The 18541-nt window shown below is 34.3% G+C and overlaps 1 protein-coding gene across 2 annotated transcripts; it reads left to right on the top strand.

Annotated features, from left to right (window-relative positions):
• Window positions 1-1825: 1825 nt before the first annotated feature.
• On the top strand, window positions 1826-10394 carry LOC306887057 (meprin A subunit beta-like). 2 transcript variants are annotated; one of them, XM_079444528.1, is made up of 16 exons: window positions 1826-2013; window positions 2198-2265; window positions 2396-2414; window positions 2624-2656; window positions 5350-5381; window positions 5476-5554; window positions 5643-5763; window positions 6565-6743; window positions 6921-7139; window positions 7355-7510; window positions 7711-7935; window positions 8052-8498; window positions 8618-8788; window positions 9119-9227; window positions 9549-9605; window positions 10026-10394. In XM_079444528.1, exons 2-16 carry the CDS (start codon window positions 2203-2205, stop codon window positions 10108-10110), a joined length of 1995 nt encoding a protein of 664 aa, XP_079300654.1. In that variant the 5' UTR covers window positions 1826-2013; window positions 2198-2202; the 3' UTR covers window positions 10111-10394. The 2 variants fall into 2 exon arrangements, with proteins under 2 accessions (XP_079300654.1, XP_079300655.1); XM_079444529.1 differs by having other exon boundaries at window positions 1938-2013; window positions 2125-2265.
• Window positions 10395-18541: the final 8147 nt, after the last annotated feature.

Below are 18541 nucleotides of genomic sequence, written 5' to 3'. Positions count from 1 at the left end.
TCTGGGGCCCTCAAGGGGGCCTCAATGTTATCTGAAATTATTTAAGATAAGATAAATATTTAAAAAGATTTGTTTGTTGTGTGTGTGTGTGTGTGTGTGTGTGTGTGTGTGTGTGTGTGTGTGTGTGTGTGTGTGTGCGTGCATTTGTTTGTTTGTTTGTTTTTGTCTTTTGCCTTTGAAGAACCAAATATTTCAAGATCTTGGAAAACTCTAATATATGAGTGATGGGTAGAAATTATGAGTAAAAAATTTATGTTGTAAAATCCTTAGAAATTATTAGAACAGGCCTCCATACAAACAGTGACGTGTGGAGACCCTTGGAGTAAAAAAAATTGAGAACCACTGGCTTAGAAAGTGAGAACTGATTTTATACTGAAATTTTTAATTTTTACACATTTGAGATGCACTGTGGAAAAATGACTAAGCAATCATTAGGTATTTTTCCAACCACACCAACAGATTACTGTCACAAGAATGCATACCTTAAATGTTTTCAAAACTAAATCAATGAACCAGCAAAGTTTCTTCAGTTCTGAACTGAAACCTTGTGACTTCATAGATCATTAAGATAAGTACTCAGGTACTTATCTTAATGATAATGTGGGTTCAGACCCACACATTAAAACCATTCCAGATTTAAAGACAGTAAAGGATTGCTGACAATAGTTCATCTGTACATTGATAACTTTGTGTTGATGACAGTTGCAGTATTCTTTCTTTCTTCTAAAATATTCAGAGATTTTAAGTGTTTTGTTTCTGTTTATTTCTGCCTTTTGTTCTTTAAGAACCTGTGAGAAATGACGACGAGATGCTGGTTCACATCAGGAAGCAATGTAAAAATGTTCTTAAGCTTGAAATATATAATGAACAGGATTTTCCAGATTACAGAAGAACATGTTAACACAAGTCGATACTGATGGATATAAGATTTTTCTACTTTTTACTTAAAGACTGTAATAAAGTAATTTATGTACTATTAGAATATCATTGGTCATGATTAGAAAATAACTCCTGAAGAAGTCAAAGGACACATACATACATCATGTGAGTCTATAACTAGACTCATAGTGATTTTCGATCCAAGAAGTTCATATGAATGTTCCTATGAAGTGCAATTCTTGAAATATTAATAAGTTCTCAAATATGTTCTTATTCTTTTTTGTTCAGAAGAGAATGACCATCTTTGATGTTATCTGACTGGATAAATGGCGGTTCATGCTGAAGACTCACTGATAAACACTTTGAAGGTTGTCTTTTTGCACTGCCTGCAGATTACCATATAAACATAATAACAATGTTTTCATTGCAAAGGTTTGATGGGCATTCAGCACTCAGTGTTGCATTTTTAATGTGCCGTGTATTTTGCAATTAATCTTTGTAAAGTGTTTTTGGTAAACAACAGTATCATATATATAGTTGACAGAAGCTAAATTTTATACAAGCCTATTCTAATAATAAAAAATATTATCATTATTAATTATTATCATGACCAACTAAAGTTAAAAATAAAGCAACTCATCCAGAGCAGTTGTGTGACAATACGTCACGACTTTACTCATACAGCCTGGGGGGTCATTCACAGAGCATGTCTTTCAAATCAAAAACACAACCCAGAAACATGAGGCACTGGTAGTGGAATGGGGTTTGGTAAAAACTTGGTTTGGTAAATATGGGTTGATTTTGCTAATCAAAATATTAATAAAATGTTAAATATTAACCTTAGACTAGGTGTGTTCCCTGAGTATGAACATTTGTGTGTGCGTGTGTGTGTGCATGTGCATGTGTGTGTTTGTGTGTGTGTGTGTGTGTGTGTGTGTGCGTGTGCGTGTGCATGTGCATGTGTGTGAGTCTGTCTTATTTTTTCTGAACTCAGTATAAGGAAATAAAAAACTACTACCTGCGTATTTAAATGACCTGACAAACTTGAACAGAATCTCACTTGGTATTTACTTGCCAAGCTGGGTGATCAAGCTGTTTTATGTTGTAACTTCAGCCACTGATTATTGAAAACTGGTATGTATCCCCCTTTTATTCTAGAGTTTTAAATCACATATTTTGATGGCCTGTTATAAATGTAACTGGGATATTATTTTAAAATTATTAAACACTTAAAAATTGTCTTAGTGTATCCATCGCATGTTGCTTACAAATTGTATGCAAGTCATAACCGTCAGTCATCAAATGCGATCATTTCCAGAGAAAATGCATTTAAGTGCTTTTCTTCTGCTGAGCTCGGCATTGGCTCTTTGTCTGGCATCACCTACGGTAAGTGTGACTATTGACAGAGTTTGTTATAGTACATTGTAAGGGTGGTATACAATTGTTGATCTTCAAATCTGTTTTTGTGTTTTTTTATGTCTGATTATTGTTTTGTTTTTTTATCTTGTGTTCTCAGCCCCCTCCAGATATAATTGGTAAGTACAGCACAGTCATAGATATTGATTTGTTGTAAAGTTAATATGTTTCCAGTGTGCAGATCCTGTTTGGTCACTGCCAGAAGATGTGATGTTCTTTTATAATTTTGCTTTCTGGGTGTTTTACTAAGATTATGTTTTTGACTAGCACTCAGTTCTATTTTCTTATTTCACCTTCTTAATTACAAATGTCTTTATTGGCACTACAGGGGAATGGAAGGATATTCCAGATATAAACAAAGGTAAACCCAATATTTTATCTGAAGAACTCAAATATGGTAATATAAGCAGAGGTGTAAAAAGTACTCAAAAAGTTTACTCAAGTGAAATTACAGATACTCAGTGAACATTTTACTCAATTAAAATTACTAGGTCTAGCTGGCCAAAACCATACTTGAGTAAAAGTAAAAAGTACAACTTTAAATTGTACCCAAGTATTAAAAAAGTAGAAGTAGGCTACTTTATTTTCTGACAGACATTCGGGAGTTTGGTTAAATTGAGAAAACGAAACAAATTGCAATGGCACAGGTCAAACACAGTACAGTATATATATATTGCAACAACAACAATTAAAATAAATGCAGCACAGCAGAACACAGGGGAAAAAAATACATGGAAAGTGAATAAAAGGAAACTCCATCCTTTCCACCCTCATGCCATCCCATATGACTTTCATTTATCAGATGAACTCAAACTATAGTTTAAGGGGGGGGGGAAATCACATGTAAGGGACATCCAAAAATGACACTTCAAAAACTATGAATATGACAGTAATGCATGCAACCCCTGTTAATGAATCAGTGTCTTCTTAAGTGAAACGATAGGCATAGTGGCGCATTAACGCGTGGGCTTCAACGGGCTGCAGGGAAATTATATTTTTTGAATAATTATTTGTATATATGGGAGTTTGCAGCAGTGACAACAGCATTCTCTAAACAAACTCGCGCTCATTTTCAGCGACGCCCTGGTTGTAGTATGGTTAAGTTTAGGTTCCCCCCGCACAGTTTGTTTAGTTGGAAGGTTCCACGAGTTCTACCATAATTGGAGTGCATGCGCTACTAGTAAAGAAGCCCGGCACGAGTGTGGCTTATGTTAACGTGTTGATTAACAAGAAACACAACACTGCCGTGTGAAAGGAACTGGACCAGACAACTTTCTGTAACGTCCTAAAGTGCAAGTTCAAGGGCCAAAAATATGTTGCTCTCTGGGTGGTGTTTAAATCATACCTGTAAATTCACATTTCGGCCAGAAAAGTTTTGGAGGCATTTTCTTTTCATATTACCTAATGCCTATTATAACGTAATGTTTACTTTATGCAACGGCTATAATTCTAGTGTTCCACAAGCGCCACCTTCTGGCAAAAGACTGAAATTGCATATTTATATTCTCACTTATGCAGAATAGTATTGTGAATGTTGACTGGCATAATAAAAAGAAAAAAAATAATTATACATAAATAATTGTCAGGAAGCTTAAAAAGGTTTTCTAGGGTAGGGGGGCTTATCATAATGCTGTAGCCCAGGGGCCTCTGGTTATCTTAATGCACCCCTGGGCATATGTAAGAAGGATACAAATAATAATATTTTGAACTTGACCATCGTGTTCACTTTGAGTGGGTTTCGAAGGGGTTCTGTCCCCTTGCGTTATCTGGACTAAAAATATTTGCTTGTGAAGAAAAAAAGTCATAAACATCTGGGATGACATGAGGGTCAGTAAATGATGAGAGAATTTTCATTTTTGGGTGAACTATCCCTTTGAAGAGCAAGATGTGATGCAGAGGCTAGAAACATATTCCAGACAGAATACAAGAATGTGTTGAATTAATGAAGAGAGTCATAGAATTAAAACATACAACATTAACGTTTTGAGCGACCACTTTTGTGTGTGTTGTCTATTCAACGTCACTGTCTGAAAGGATAATTAATCTTTTAATTGTTTATTTGGGGCTTTAAGAATTTTTTCTCAGCAAATATTGATAATTATTCGTGACTAATTAGATTAATTAATGAGCATTCATTTTTCTTTAAATATATAATATGTGTCATATAATGACATATGTGAACCTGGGCCACAAAACCAGTCTTAAGTCGCTGGAGTATATTTGTAGCAATAGCCAAAAATACATTGTATGGGTCAAAATTATCCATTTTTCTTTTATGCCAAAAATCATTAGGATATTAAGTAAAGATCATGATCCATGAAGACATTTTGTAAATTTCTTAGCGTAAATATATCAAAACTTAAAGGCGATTTTCTCAATATTTAGATTTTTTTCCACCTTCAGTTTCCAGATTTTCACATTTTCACTACCTGGTGAGAACATCACTAAACATGAATTACAGTTGATTTAACAATGTTTATTTAAAACATTTTTTTTTTTTTATTAATTAAATAAATATTTCCACAATAATATTAATTGTATTTAAATTTCTCATCACTGATTTTATTTGCACTCAATCTTGTGCATTCAGCTAATATATTACACAGCTAATGGCTCTATCAAAACAGAACAAATAATGAATAAACATTTTGATGAAAGTCGTGAGTGAAGTAGAAATATGTGTGTTTGATGCATGAAAACAATGATCACTGGTTCTCACATCAGGCATGCATGTTTGAGCTTCCGTTTAAAATATTTAATGTGCGTAAGATGTAATGTACATTTTAAGATGAAATAAAATTGCAAGGAGTAAAAAGTACTGTTTTTTCTTCAGAAATGTAATCAAGTAAAAGTACAAGTAGTCAGTTTAAATTGTACTTGAATAAAATACAAATCCCCCAAAATAATACTTAAGTACAGTAATCAAGTAAAATTACTCAAGTATTTTACACCTCTGAATATAAGCAATAAGGCAACGTGTATCTATTTTTGTTTAGAAATCATTATTTTTATTCAAGCATATGTACTCTGAACTGAACAGTCTTGTGATATTAGGTTTAAATCTCAGAGAAGGAGACATCATGATGGTGAGTTCTGTTTGTTGTTTATTGTATAAATACAGTACTGGATAATTCAGTAGATTTAGTTCTCCCAGGATAATTAAAACAATCTGCTTTAAAGCCCAAGCAAAGGAGCGCCATTCTTGGGAATCAGTACCGGTGGAATATTTCCATCTCCTATCAGCTGAGTGTGAATCTCAGTAAGAAAACTCAGATTTCTCACTCACAGTTTAACAGTTTAATGAACTTTTCATTGTTTTATATTATTGTTTTTGATTGCGGTTATAGGTTTGAACTATAAAGGAATCATTTTGAGAGCCTTTGAGCAGTTCAGACTGAAATCATGTATTGACTTTAAGCCCAGAACAGCAGAAGACATTTCTTATATCTCTGTGGAGAGTCGTGACGGGTACAGTATTGTTCCAGTTAGTAATCAACAATATTAGTAATACATAGTAATATGTGACCCTGGATCACAAAACCAGACATAAGTCGCATGGATATATTTGTAGCAATAGCCAACAATACATTGTATGGATCAAAATTTTAGATTTTTCTTTTATGCCAAAAATAAAGATTATGTTCTATGAAGATGTTTTGTAAATTTCCTACCATAAATGTATTGAAACTTAATTTTTGATTAGTAATATGCATTGCTAAGAACGTAATTTGGACAACTTTAAAGGAGATTTTCTCAAAACTTTGTTGTTGTTGTTTTTTTTTGCACCCTCAGATTCCAGATTTTCAAATAGTTGTATCTCAGACAAATATTGTTCTATCCTAACAAACCATACATCAACGGAAAGCTTATTTATTCAGAAAAAATGACTTCAAAAAATGACCCTTATGACTGGTTTTATGGCCCAGGGTCACATTTACACTATATAACCTTAACTATGCTGTACTGAATGTATAGTGTACAACATTTAAATGAATAAACTCATGGTCGAAAGTCTGGGCACACTTAATTAGTTCTTCTAAAGGATTTTGCCAAATATACAATAATGGACAGACAATAATGGACAGACAAAAAAAATATAAAAGAAAAGAAGACATTAACATTTAACATTGTTTGGTCACTTCTGTGCATAAATCTTCTATTTGTGTTATTTGACAGCATTGGGTTACATTTTTTTTTCCAAAATTCTAGTGTTGTTAACATTATACATCAATGTAACTGTATAAATGTGCTCTCGCACTTATTTTGCAGGTGTTGGTCATATGTCGGTCGTGCATTTACTGGAGCTCAGATTCTTTCCATTGGAAATGGCTGTGGAACAAAAGCCATTGTTGAGCATGAGTTTCTCCATGCACTGGGATTTTGGCATGAGCAGTCAAGATATGACAGAGATGATTATGTGACCATTAACTATGCAAATATCACTACAGGTTGCCCTGTTTTTTACTATTATAATTTTTAACTTTAATTGTCTTTTAGGAAAAAAGTCCTTTGATACTGAAATTTATTTAAATTTTGATTGTAGTGCCCATTTAACTAATCAGCGCTTAGTTAAGCCATACCTTATGAACAACCACATCAATAATTCCATTAGTCTTTATTTTCAGGTTATGAATACAATTTCCATAAATACAGCGAGAACTTGACCACCACCCAAGACACCCCATATGACTACTACTCTGTGATGCATTATGATAAAAATGCCTTCAGCAACGGTAATGGATCCACAATCATTACCAAGCGTCCTGAATTCCAGGATGTGATTGGTCAACGACTGGACATTAGTGAATATGATGTGATTGAACTCAATAAACTCTACAAATGCAGTGAGTATTTTCCACATTATTTTCATTTGTGGCTTTTTATGGTTTTTATTGTTTTTTTATCTGAACTATATATAAGATTAAAATATTGCTATTGGTTTTTGTTCGATTTTTAGTACGAAAGTTTGCTGTATAAGGGAGACCAGGGAAAACGTGTTAGGAAAATTATAGTGTATTTATTTTACCTCAAACAACTATTATGTCTGTTTGCATTACAGATTCGTCCATCTCTTTCCTTGATCACTGTAGTTTTGATGATGAGTCTCTGTGTCAGATGAGCGTCTGTTCTGAAGCTGATTCTGGCTGGCAGAGAGTGAAGACAGTGAGTGGCTTCAGTGTGACTGACCACACATACTTGGGCAAAGAAAAAAATGGTGATTTCTGTTACAGTCAATCTGCGAATGTGAAGTTTCTTCTTTGACAGTGTGTGCTTTTCCATAGAAAAAGATTTTAAGATTCAAGATAAACTATATTTTTATTTCCCAGAAAAAAAAAAAAAAACTCACTTCCGACCACAGTTGCAGTCACTGTACCATCCAGTTTCACCTCGATGCACTTGTTTTAATGTCTGCAGGGACGTCTTTCTTCATGCACTTCAGCACTGAGGGCAGAAACGAGGGGGACACAGCCAGAATGGAGAGCAAGACAATGACCCCTAAAAGAGACTGCAAAGTCCAGTGCCTGCAGTTCTACTACTATCACAATAGTCATGAGTCTGACCAGCTCAACATCTGGATCCGAGAATATCAGAACGAAGCAGACAGCAGAGGAATTCTCAGACTTATGGATCAGATCACAGGTCTCTGTCCCGGATCAAATATTGTGCATATTTAAATAATAACAATAACACATGTAGACCTATATTTCAAGATGTTCCTCAAATGATCTATGTTACTGACAGTTTATTTCTTGCAGGATCTCCTGGTAATTACTGGAAGCTGCATCATGTGCCACTGAATGCAAATAAAACCTTCCAAGTTGTATTTGAAGCCCGTAAAGGAGCTGGAAACTCCAGTGGAGGATTTTCACTAGATGATATCAATATTTCAGAGACTGAGTGTCCCCACACATGGCAGATAAGAGCCTTTGAGAAGGTTTTGAGCAACAATGAGTCTGGCACTTGGATGTACAGTCCGTTGTATTACTCCAGTGATGGTTATCGCTTTCAGGCTGCTTTAGGGGTGTATCAGGATTACCTTTATATATATGTTCGTCTGGTATCCGGTGTATATGATGAGCAGTTGCAGTGGCCTTGTCCGTGGAGACAAATAACCTTCCAGATGCTTGACCAGAATCCACACATACAGAAAAGAATGTCCTCTGAGCAAAGCATCACAACTGATCCTACTTGGGCTTCTTCCAGTGAGACCTTTAATGCAATATTATTATTTTTCAGATTTTTTTTACTTAGCTGAAAACCAGAGTTATTATCTGTTGCTTTTTTTAACAGTCTTTTAAAAAGCTATATTGTGTTGTAATAGATGTCAGTTATTACTGGGACAATCCTCGAAAAGTTGGAAATCAAGTCATCATTGGCAAAGAGTCTGTGTTTGTGGGTACTTGGATTTATTCATACTACATAAGGAAAGAAGATCTCACTAGTAGAGAGTTTATCAAGGGTGGTGACATCATATTACTCTTCACCATGCAAGGTAGGTTTTGTGAAGTACCTTTAGAGAAACTCTGTTTTAAGTGCAAAATGGACAGATTTAGGACCATTCACATATAATATTTTTTTTAATGCAAACATGTGCTAGTCTCTGACTGCTGCGACTTACTGCCATTTCTCCATCTCACAAATGAATGCCAGACTGTGTCAACTTGAGAAAAGTTCTAAAAGGTCTTTGAGACCTCCAATATTTTCCATTTCTTTTGCAATTCAAGAATGTGTTCTGTGTTAACGGTTTTAATAGCAAGAATTCAAAATGGGTGGCTATGATTTAGCTAAATGTTGTTTACTAAACCTGAATATGTTGTCATAGATATCTCAGGGCTACTTCAATCTGAATTTCTACCCTGCCCAAAAGTGACAGTCAAGGATTTCAACGTTACTTCTCATTCGACTGCCCAGCAGGGATCATGTGCTACAAGGTGAATATCTATTTAAGCTCTGTTGTACCCTTATTTAAAACACAGGAAAAGTGTTTTTAAAAGGTAGAACTACTGAAAAATTAAACACCGTGTTTAAGAAATAAGAGAATATGCTATAGGTTACTTTATGTACTTTTAAGAAAAAAAAACTTTATCCAGTTTTAAAAAGGCTATTCTTAAGAAATTGTTCCATGCATAGAAGATACTTTATCATTCTAACTAATTATTGACTAAAACACTTGTTTTTGTTGCTTGTAACTGGACACATTAATTTAGCATCTGGTGAAATAATGAAATAAACATAACATTACTTTCCCCCAGAGCTCTTCCCACACCCCAGGCAATCACAACAACAACTACACCACAACCCACTGAGGGGTAAGCCACAATTTCATACGGTCAGATTTTTTAATGTGGGTAGAAAATAAGCAGTAAGGTTTGGAAGCTGTGCTATAATGTGTATATAGTCATCATGACTAAAGAGTGTTGCAAGGCATATTTCACAGTACATTATATTCACAAATTTAACAGATATGTGTTAAAACTATAAACATATATTTTTTACTAAAAGCAAACAAACTTAATTGTGTCAAAAACAAGTATGGTTTATAATTGTTCTTTTAGTAAAATGAAACAGTTGCTTATTGCATTCCAAATTGTGTAAAATCATAAAGCATATACTATATAAATCATAATATCAAAATATATGCAGTGAAATCCATATTTGGCCACTGTGTAGTCAGATAGTTTTGTATGAATAATATTAATTGCCACATCTGTATCTCTGTCCTCTTTTAGTGAGTGCCTGGACATATTTTGCAATTCCAGTGCCAATACTGTTTCTTCTCTGATCCTCCTGGTAGTTTGTTTCCTTTTCTGGTGAATCAAACATGAGAACCACTAGTAACGACCATCCAGTGTCTGAATACACAAGAATTCAATGTCAAAGCAATACATCATCCTTCAGCCTTCTGGTATATGGTACAATTAGCTTGATACCACGTGCATTTTAATTCAACTCTTTACACATATTGACATATCTCTATATTCACATATCTGCGATAAAGCAATCAACATGTTAATCTTAGCTCTAAATCCAATACTTACCAAATGTAAATATCTGTAATGGTGTTTGGCTGTCTTTAAAAGTTCAATAAAAAATGTTTTAAAAAAAATCAATATAGCTGAGGCATTATTGTAACATTTTGGTGACATCTAGTGACTGATGGTAGAACTGGAATTCTATTGACAAAACAGCTTCTGATTACAAGTAATAGAGGAAATCACTTATGTATACATGTTGTGTTTTATATTGGAGAAGTAACCTTAGCAAGCCTGTATCCAAGTTGTGGGCTCAAGCCCTTGCCCTTTTTCAAAGGTACCACAAAACAAAAGTTCCTCCCTCAACAATTATCCTCTCTATTGTGGTCAATAAAACAAAATGCACTTGAATTAACATGGGACAACATGTACAAAACAGTAACAAAAATTTAATTCCAACTGAAAACTGACAAGGAATGAAGGTAGAACCCAGTCGCAGTGTGGTAATGATCCAAAAACATAAACATACAAACTTAATTCAAGACATGAAACAAAATATAAACTTGTTTGATTTTGCTTGATTGAACTTGATTTGACAATAAACAATGACCTGCTCCCAACGCCGTTAACAAGACACTGGCTCTAAACAATAAATACATTTGAAAAAATATCCAGGAGGGTGGTGGAGTGGAAGGCCCGTGAACTGGAAGTGAGCCTGGATAATGAATCAATGGACGAGACCGTGGAGCAGACCCAGGCAAAATGCTCTATTTTCATGCACTACTTTTGTACTTAATATAAAAATTATTCTTTAGTACTTCTTAGATCATCTTAAGAACATCTAAGTGTAACACAACTATGCTATTTTGAGACACAGTGAATATGAACTAAAATACGCTTTTAACATAATTTCTCTGTATTAAACTTTCTCTGTATTAAAAAAAAGTATTTAGTTCACTTGATGGTACACTTAAACCCATCTTTTTAAAGCATACTGCAAGTGGTAACTAAATACTGAAAACTGGTATATTCCCCTTTTATTCTACAGTTTTAATCACTGTTGATGGTCTTAACTGAGAGAGTAGTATTGTTAGAGATTATTAAGGCTACTTAAAAATATTTAAGGTACATAATAAGTATATATATCCTTTGTATTTTGTTTGCAAATAAAACATTGAACGTTATCATGCTGTGAAAATGCATGTATGTGCTTTATGAGTTTGGCTTTGGCTCTTTGTTTTTGCATCACCTATAAAAATGCTAACAATTACAAAGAGGGTTACATCTGAATATTTTCACACACAGATTTAATTGATTTCTTTCCCAAATTGCATTGCCTGCTCTAAAATATGAGACACCAATGTTTCCAGAGTTTAGGACATAGAATAGGACACAAGCTTGTTCGATGCACGTTTTATTTGCTATCTGGGTTTATGTATATTTTTTTAAGGATTAACTGTTTTTTCCAAGGCATTGTGCAAGGCATTTGGTAGTTATGCAAAGTCCGATTCATTTCCGCGAACCGGTTCTTTTAGACAGTTCGGTTCATTGAACTGGTTCAAAAAGACGATTCATCGGTTCCTGACGCCATCAAACAATGATGTCACTACGCTTCTCTTCTCCAACAACTAAGTGCCATGTTGAATCAATAACATTCAAATAAAGTCAAATAAAGCATTTTTAAATATTAAAATAAAATAAAAAAATTGTGAGAACGGACATATTGCTGATTATTGCCTTTCGGTCACTTAATTTAATGGTGTTTGTGGTCACAGTTTTATTTGCGTATCCTTTAAGTCAGACTAGCCAACAATTTGGATAAGATTCCTAAATGTTTTGCACCTACAGCACATATTACAGTCATTGATGCACAATTGTGGATATGTCCTTTTGCAAATGTTAAAAAATGTTAATTTATAGCAGTAATCATAATAAGCGTTCACACTAGTATTGCACAGAATCGTCAACTCACTCATCAGAATCCTTCGTAATTCCTCGGCAAACTTCGACAGTTGTTTTAACCTGCTCATTGGGTTCTTTTTGAGTCGGACGTGCTACTTCGGCTGTGCGTCTCGAAACCTCCTGGCCATGCGCACATCAGAATAATTTTTCTCACACTGTACAACAATAATTAGCCTACTATTTTTTGCATTATTGTAAGGGGTACGTTTAGACGTTAATAAAACACAATCTACTAGGTAGAAAATTATATTTATCATTAACTTCCGATTTTTGCTGTATCCTAAAACCGGAACTCGGTTCAAAAGAACCATACGTTCAAGAACCGGACATCTTTTTTTCTTCTTCTTCTTTTTTTTTTTTTTGTGCAATAACAGAACAACAAATAAAAAAACAAAGAAAGAACAAAAGACAATGAAGGTTACAAACAATAAAGCATACTATGTTAGCTTATAAGACTTACACCATGAAAGAGTTGTACATGCAATAGAATTATTAGAGTTTCTTAACGAATTTATATAAACATCAAAATCTTTCCTGAAAATAAAAAAATAAGAAGTTTTCTTTGAAAGTTTACATTTATGAATGTAAAATTTAGCAAGAAATAGCAATAGATTAGTAATAAAAGGGTCTAAATTCAAAGAGTAACCAAAAAACACAATTTTGGGGGTTATACGGAAATTTGGATATAAATATTTTTTAACAAAATTGGAAAAGTCAACCTAAAACACTTTACAATAAGCACAATCTCAAAACAAATGATTGATCGTTTCTTCAGACTGAAGGCAAAAGGAACAATTGGGGGAAATACTATTGTTAAATTTATCAAGTTTGTAGTTTACTGGATAGCAATTATGGATCATTTTGATAGAGTCTTCAACAACTTTATTAGATAAGAAGAATATTTGTAGAAGAAGCCAAAACTCTTCCCATTCTATATCACTAAATATGTTATTCCAAAAACTCACACGAGCAGGTAAATAAATCTGAGATCTATTAATAATTGAACGAATGTCTTTTTTTGACATGGTATTGAGAAGTCTTTGGTCAACAAATAAATTGTCAAAAAGAAGAGAGTCTAAACAACCTTTTTGGCCAGACTTGACTAAAGGTATAATACAATCAGGAATTGCACCAAAAACAACGGCATATTCTCTCGGGGTGACTGGAAAAGAATGCTTGCATAAATTATTCATAAGTAAAAAGGGCACCCCGATCATCTAAAAGTTGACGACTAAAAGTATATTTTTATCAAACCAATTGCGAAAAAAAAAGAGATTTATTTTTATATCTATGGAAGCAGAATAATGACAATAGTTTTTGAAACAAAGCATGCTGAATTCCACAAATCGAAAAAAAGATGCATTGAGATAACAAGGAGGGCGGGGTCAGACATTAGACTGAGGGCACATTTAGAGAGCACATGGCACAAACCACAAACAACAAGCCATGTGCTCAAACAAACACACAGTGACATCTGGTGGCCAATCAGGGCACACCAGCAGGACCGTGACACCCTGATCATCTGCTGATTTTGAACAATCGGCTGATGGCCAATAGTGAAATAAATTGCTTTTATCGACCAATACCGATTGTTGGCCGATACATCGGTGCATCTCTACTTAGAAGAAGTAGTTGATGCTATCAAACATCTTAAATGTAACAAATCACCTGGCAATGATGGCATTGCAGCAGAATTCTATAAACAATTATCAGATATTCTTGCCCCTTTACTTTTAAATATCTTCATTGAGAGTATCAAAAAACCATGAACTTCCTCCTAGTTTATCTCAAGGAATAATAAACCTCATACCCAAACCAAAAAAAAAAGATTTACTTTTGATTCAAAATTGGCACCCAATAAGTTTATTAAATAACGATTATAAAATCCTGGCTCTTATATTGTCTAAAAGAATTAAAAAATGTTTTAAATTCTATAATAGATGAGAGACAGTCTGGTTTTCTCAACAATAGACATATCTCAAATAATATACGTTTAGTTTTTGATATTGTTGATTACTCCAATTTGATAGTGATGATTACTTTCTTCTATTTTTGGATTTCTATAAAGCGTTCGACACGTTGGAACATAATTTTATTTTTCAGTGTCTCAAAGTTTGGATTTGGATTTTTTTTTTTTTTGTAGTGCCATTAAAACCTTATATATGGATGGTAGTAGTTCAGTTATTGTAAAAAATGGAACAACTTGTCGTTTTGAATTATCGAGGGGCATTCGGCAGGGCTGCCCTATTTCCCCTTACCTTTCTCTTCTTGCAGCTCAGATTCTTTTTCTTAAAGATGAACATCAGATTTCATTTGCAATAAATGTTATTGATTCATTTTCTAAAGCTTCAGGTTTATGCTTAAATATTCAAAAGTGTTAACTTTTTTGCCATGAAAGACTGTAATGAATCCTCTGTCCATAACATCCCAGTGAAGGGAAAAAAATTGGTATCTAGGTTTGTTAATTACTAAGTATCAGAAAGAAAGATGTAATCTTAATTACCACCCCCTTATTGATAAAACGGAGAAAGGTAGGGTACTTCTCACAAAAGCAGAACGCCTCTCAAGGCTTATGTCTCTCAGTCTGTTCCTCTGGACCCAAAATTAGGTAAAAGAACTACAAAATTGATTAACTACCAGCTACATTATCTGCTCTTCATAGGGAGACTCTCTTGGCTTCGTCGCTAATATTCAAGCACAACTTTTCACCCCACAGATTTTTTATTTGGAATAACTGTAATGCTTTATACAAGAATAAATCCATATTTTTTAAGAGTTGGTTTGATAAAAACATACTGTTGATCAGTCAGTTAATGAACTCTCAAGGGTTGTTATTTTCATATAAAGAATTTTTAGATCACCTTCAATTTCCTGTCTCTCCAAAATAATTTTCCATAGTTATGGGGTCTATCCCATCAGGTGTTATTACTTTACTGAGAGGTACCCATTCTTTGTCACCAGTTTCTCCTGATTTGGTTGATACTTTTATTGGTAAATTATGTTTTGCCTCTCCATGCAAAAATAATAATAGGACAGTTTGTTCATTATTTCAGCAGAATTGTATTACTCTGCCAGCTGTGACTGCATATTGGAATAATGCTGTGGGTAACATCTGCTGGAAAAAGTGTGGATGCTTCCTCATACTTTTCTACTAACTAACAAAGTAAAGGAGATTTCCTACAAAATAATCCATAAGTTATATCCTGCAAAGCATTACACTGAAAAATTCAAAAGTAATATTTCCTCCAGTTGCTCTTTTTGTGATGACTCTGTTGAAGCTGTTGTTCATCTCATTTGGAGCTGTCCATTTACAAAGAAATTTTGGCAAGATGTTTTAAGTTTCATTAGGAGTAATATTTATAATTAATGTATTCTGTTCTGGAAAGATGTAGTGTTGGGTTTTGTTGAGTATGAACAATCTAAAAGAAAACAGTTTTATGTAGTGAATCTGATTTTGCTTTTTGCAAAATTTCACATTCGCAGATGCAAATATTCAAACTCTAGACCTCTCTTTTTTTGTTTTTATAAAAGAATTTGAGCAATACCTCAATTTTATTTTTTCAGTTTGTAATGTATTAAACACCCCCCCCCCCCCCTTTTCCTGTTCTTTATCTGTTTCTACTTTTTGTTATTATTGTTTATCATTTTTATGTTGATGGTTGTATTATTCTATGTGTTTTATTTTTGAGCATTAATAAAAAAAATAAAAATAAAAAAACTTGCGGATGCGTCAAGTATAAATCAGCCTTTACTCACCCTAATGTCATTCTCTGTTCAGATTTGGAATACAAATTAAGATATTTTAATGCATTCATTCATTTACGTTGTTTACACTTTGATCTAAAGGAAAACAACGTATCGTCGTGGTGCAGCTGACACAGAACAGCATACACTGTTTACGCTAAGTGAATACACTCCAAAATGGTGTGAGGGTAACGCAGAATTTTCATTTTTGGGTGAACTAACCCTTTAAGCTTAAAGGGTTAAAGTTGTCTTGTGTTTGATGCGAAATAAGCCCAAAAGTTTAAGATTATTTTAATCAGTTTGTACATAAAGAAATTATTAGTTCATCAACTCATTCATCATGGGAGAAGTCTTGTACCAGCATATGACTTCTTACCGGTGACTCCTGATGGTTTTAGAGGTCAATTAATCCTTGTCGCCCCCTGTCATTTCAAGGAATAGTACAACGGCGAATGCGACAAGTATAAAAGCTTCATCTGTTTGGGAAGGTGCACGCGCAATCAGCGGATGCTCCTGCTCACTGAAAAGCCAAATGGCCTCCAGCTCCCCCTCCCTGAATGTCCAGCTCCACCTCTGTGTGAACTAATGGATGGAGTTATGTTTAGCGATAGGATAAGGGGTAGGGTTAGGGAGGGTGTGGTTAGGTGTCTATCTCCACCAGTGTTGGGGAAAGTTACTTTCAAAATAAATGCATTACAATATTGCGTTGCTCCTTAAAAAGTAACTAATTACGTTACTTAGTTACTTTTTATGGAAAGTAATGCATTACATTACTTTTGCGTTACTTTCCCGTTACTTTTTAAATATGAGCAGGGCTTGATTATTTGTTTTTAATATAAGAAGTACTATTTATAGCAAATGTAAAAGCCCTTTCACATCAAAAAGTGTAATGAATAAACCTCAGGCTGAAGGAAAAGTAAATTAACGTCTGTACAGTAAAACGCAAGAGATTCAAAACTCTTCAGCAATATAAAAACTGAAGCAGAATTGTTAGTTTATCTAAAGTCATTTTTGCTTATTAGTATGGTTGAACTGGATCTTCAAAGGTCAGCATCAAAGACATTGGTTATTAAAATGGGATTAGATACATTTGTGTTATTTAACATATTTAATTATTGCAGGTTTGCGACATATTCTGAGTTTGATTAATTTTGATGAATACTAAATCTGTTTTTTTGCAAGTGAGATGAATTAATGCACATTCACATTTAGTCTAGAACTACACTAACATCATGTTCACACAGTGCACACAACAGAGGAAGTTCACCCTTCCAATTTCTCCCAACATGGGGACAGGAGACTTGTCAGTCAGTAAATGGGCTTTTTTTTTCAGTAAATTACATTATTGAAAAAATAACGGATATTTTCTTGTAAATTAAAAAGTAATCCGTTACTTTACTAGCTACTTGAAAAAAAGTAATCTGATTACGTAACTCACGTTACTTGTAATGTGTTACCCCCAACACTGCTCTCCACTCATTACCTCCAGCGAGGGGGAGCTATAGAGCTCCAGCTCCTCCCGTTTGGCTCTGCAGCGAGCACCCTCTCCTTTAAGGTCGACTAGTCACCGGTCCTATAGAGGGCGCAACAGTAAACGTTACCCAAATAAATGCAGCGTATTTACCCAGCACACAAAGCACGCGATTTCTCCCGAGGGTGAGCCAAAGACAAAAGAACTGACAAAATGAGCTATTATGTGAGCAATATCCATGTGGGCAGTGCTGTGTCTTATTTTTCCATTAATGACATCATCAGCGACTAGTCGACGTCGACTTTCATCACATAAATGTCGACTTTAAAAAATCTGATTTTATTAAACTCCTCTTCGTAGAAATAAGCTTATAAATCTGCATGCTTTGATTGGACAATGAAACCTTCTTTAGAACATTTTCAAAAGATGCCAATAAAAATACATCATGTAGGAACCTGTCAGTGAAGGTGGAAGCAAAAAAAAAAAAAGTTCTTCTAGCATCCCTGTAAAAAACTCTTTTTGATTTTCGGAACACCTCTGTTGTTAAGACTGTACTTAATGGGGAACTCATTATGAGGAAGAAAATCAGAATCAGAATGAGCTGGTATGTTTACACATACGAGGAATTTGTTTTCGTGACAGAAGCTTCCGCAGTGCAACAGGATGACTGACAGAACAAAAAACACAGATAATAAAAGAATAAAAGTAGAACAAGTAAATAGGGAGTAACACTATACAAATTGACAGTGGTATGTACAGGTGCAATACAATAGACAGTTTTGTATGTACAGGTATTATGTGCAAATTCAAAATGTAAACTAAGTATGTGTGTTAGATAAATAAGTGTATTAGTGTAGTGTTGTGTGTTCCACAATTATCAAGTGTTCATGAGATGGATTGCCTGGGGGAAGAAACTGTTCATGTGCCTGGCCGTTCTGGTGCTCAGAGCTCTGTAGGGAACTAGGAACTGTTTTAGTTCCCGGAACTGCGTTTGGAGGAACTAAATTCAGAGTAGGGTCTAAAACAGTTCCATATGAACTTCGCGTACGAAAACGCCCTCACCCACCATGATTTAAAACGCCGTGTTAACATTCCA

This window comes from Barbus barbus (assembly GCF_936440315.1).
Source record: "Barbus barbus genome assembly, chromosome: 21".
Classification (NCBI taxonomy): domain Eukaryota; kingdom Metazoa; phylum Chordata; class Actinopteri; order Cypriniformes; family Cyprinidae; genus Barbus; species Barbus barbus.
This window is presented reverse-complemented; position numbering and strand designations above follow the sequence as displayed.

Bases quoted from the DNA above. Each gene is read 5' to 3' on its own strand.
- LOC306887057 (XM_079444529.1), top strand. From the start codon at position 2,137: ATGTTGCTTACAAATTGTATGCAAGTCATAACCGTCAGTCATCAAATG. The intron at 5,555-5,642 runs GTAAGAAAACTC...TTGCGGTTATAG, and splicing joins TCAGCTGAGTGTGAATCTCA to GTTTGAACTATAAAGGAATC. The intron at 5,764-6,564 runs GTACAGTATTGT...CTTATTTTGCAG, and splicing joins TCTGTGGAGAGTCGTGACGG to GTGTTGGTCATATGTCGGTC.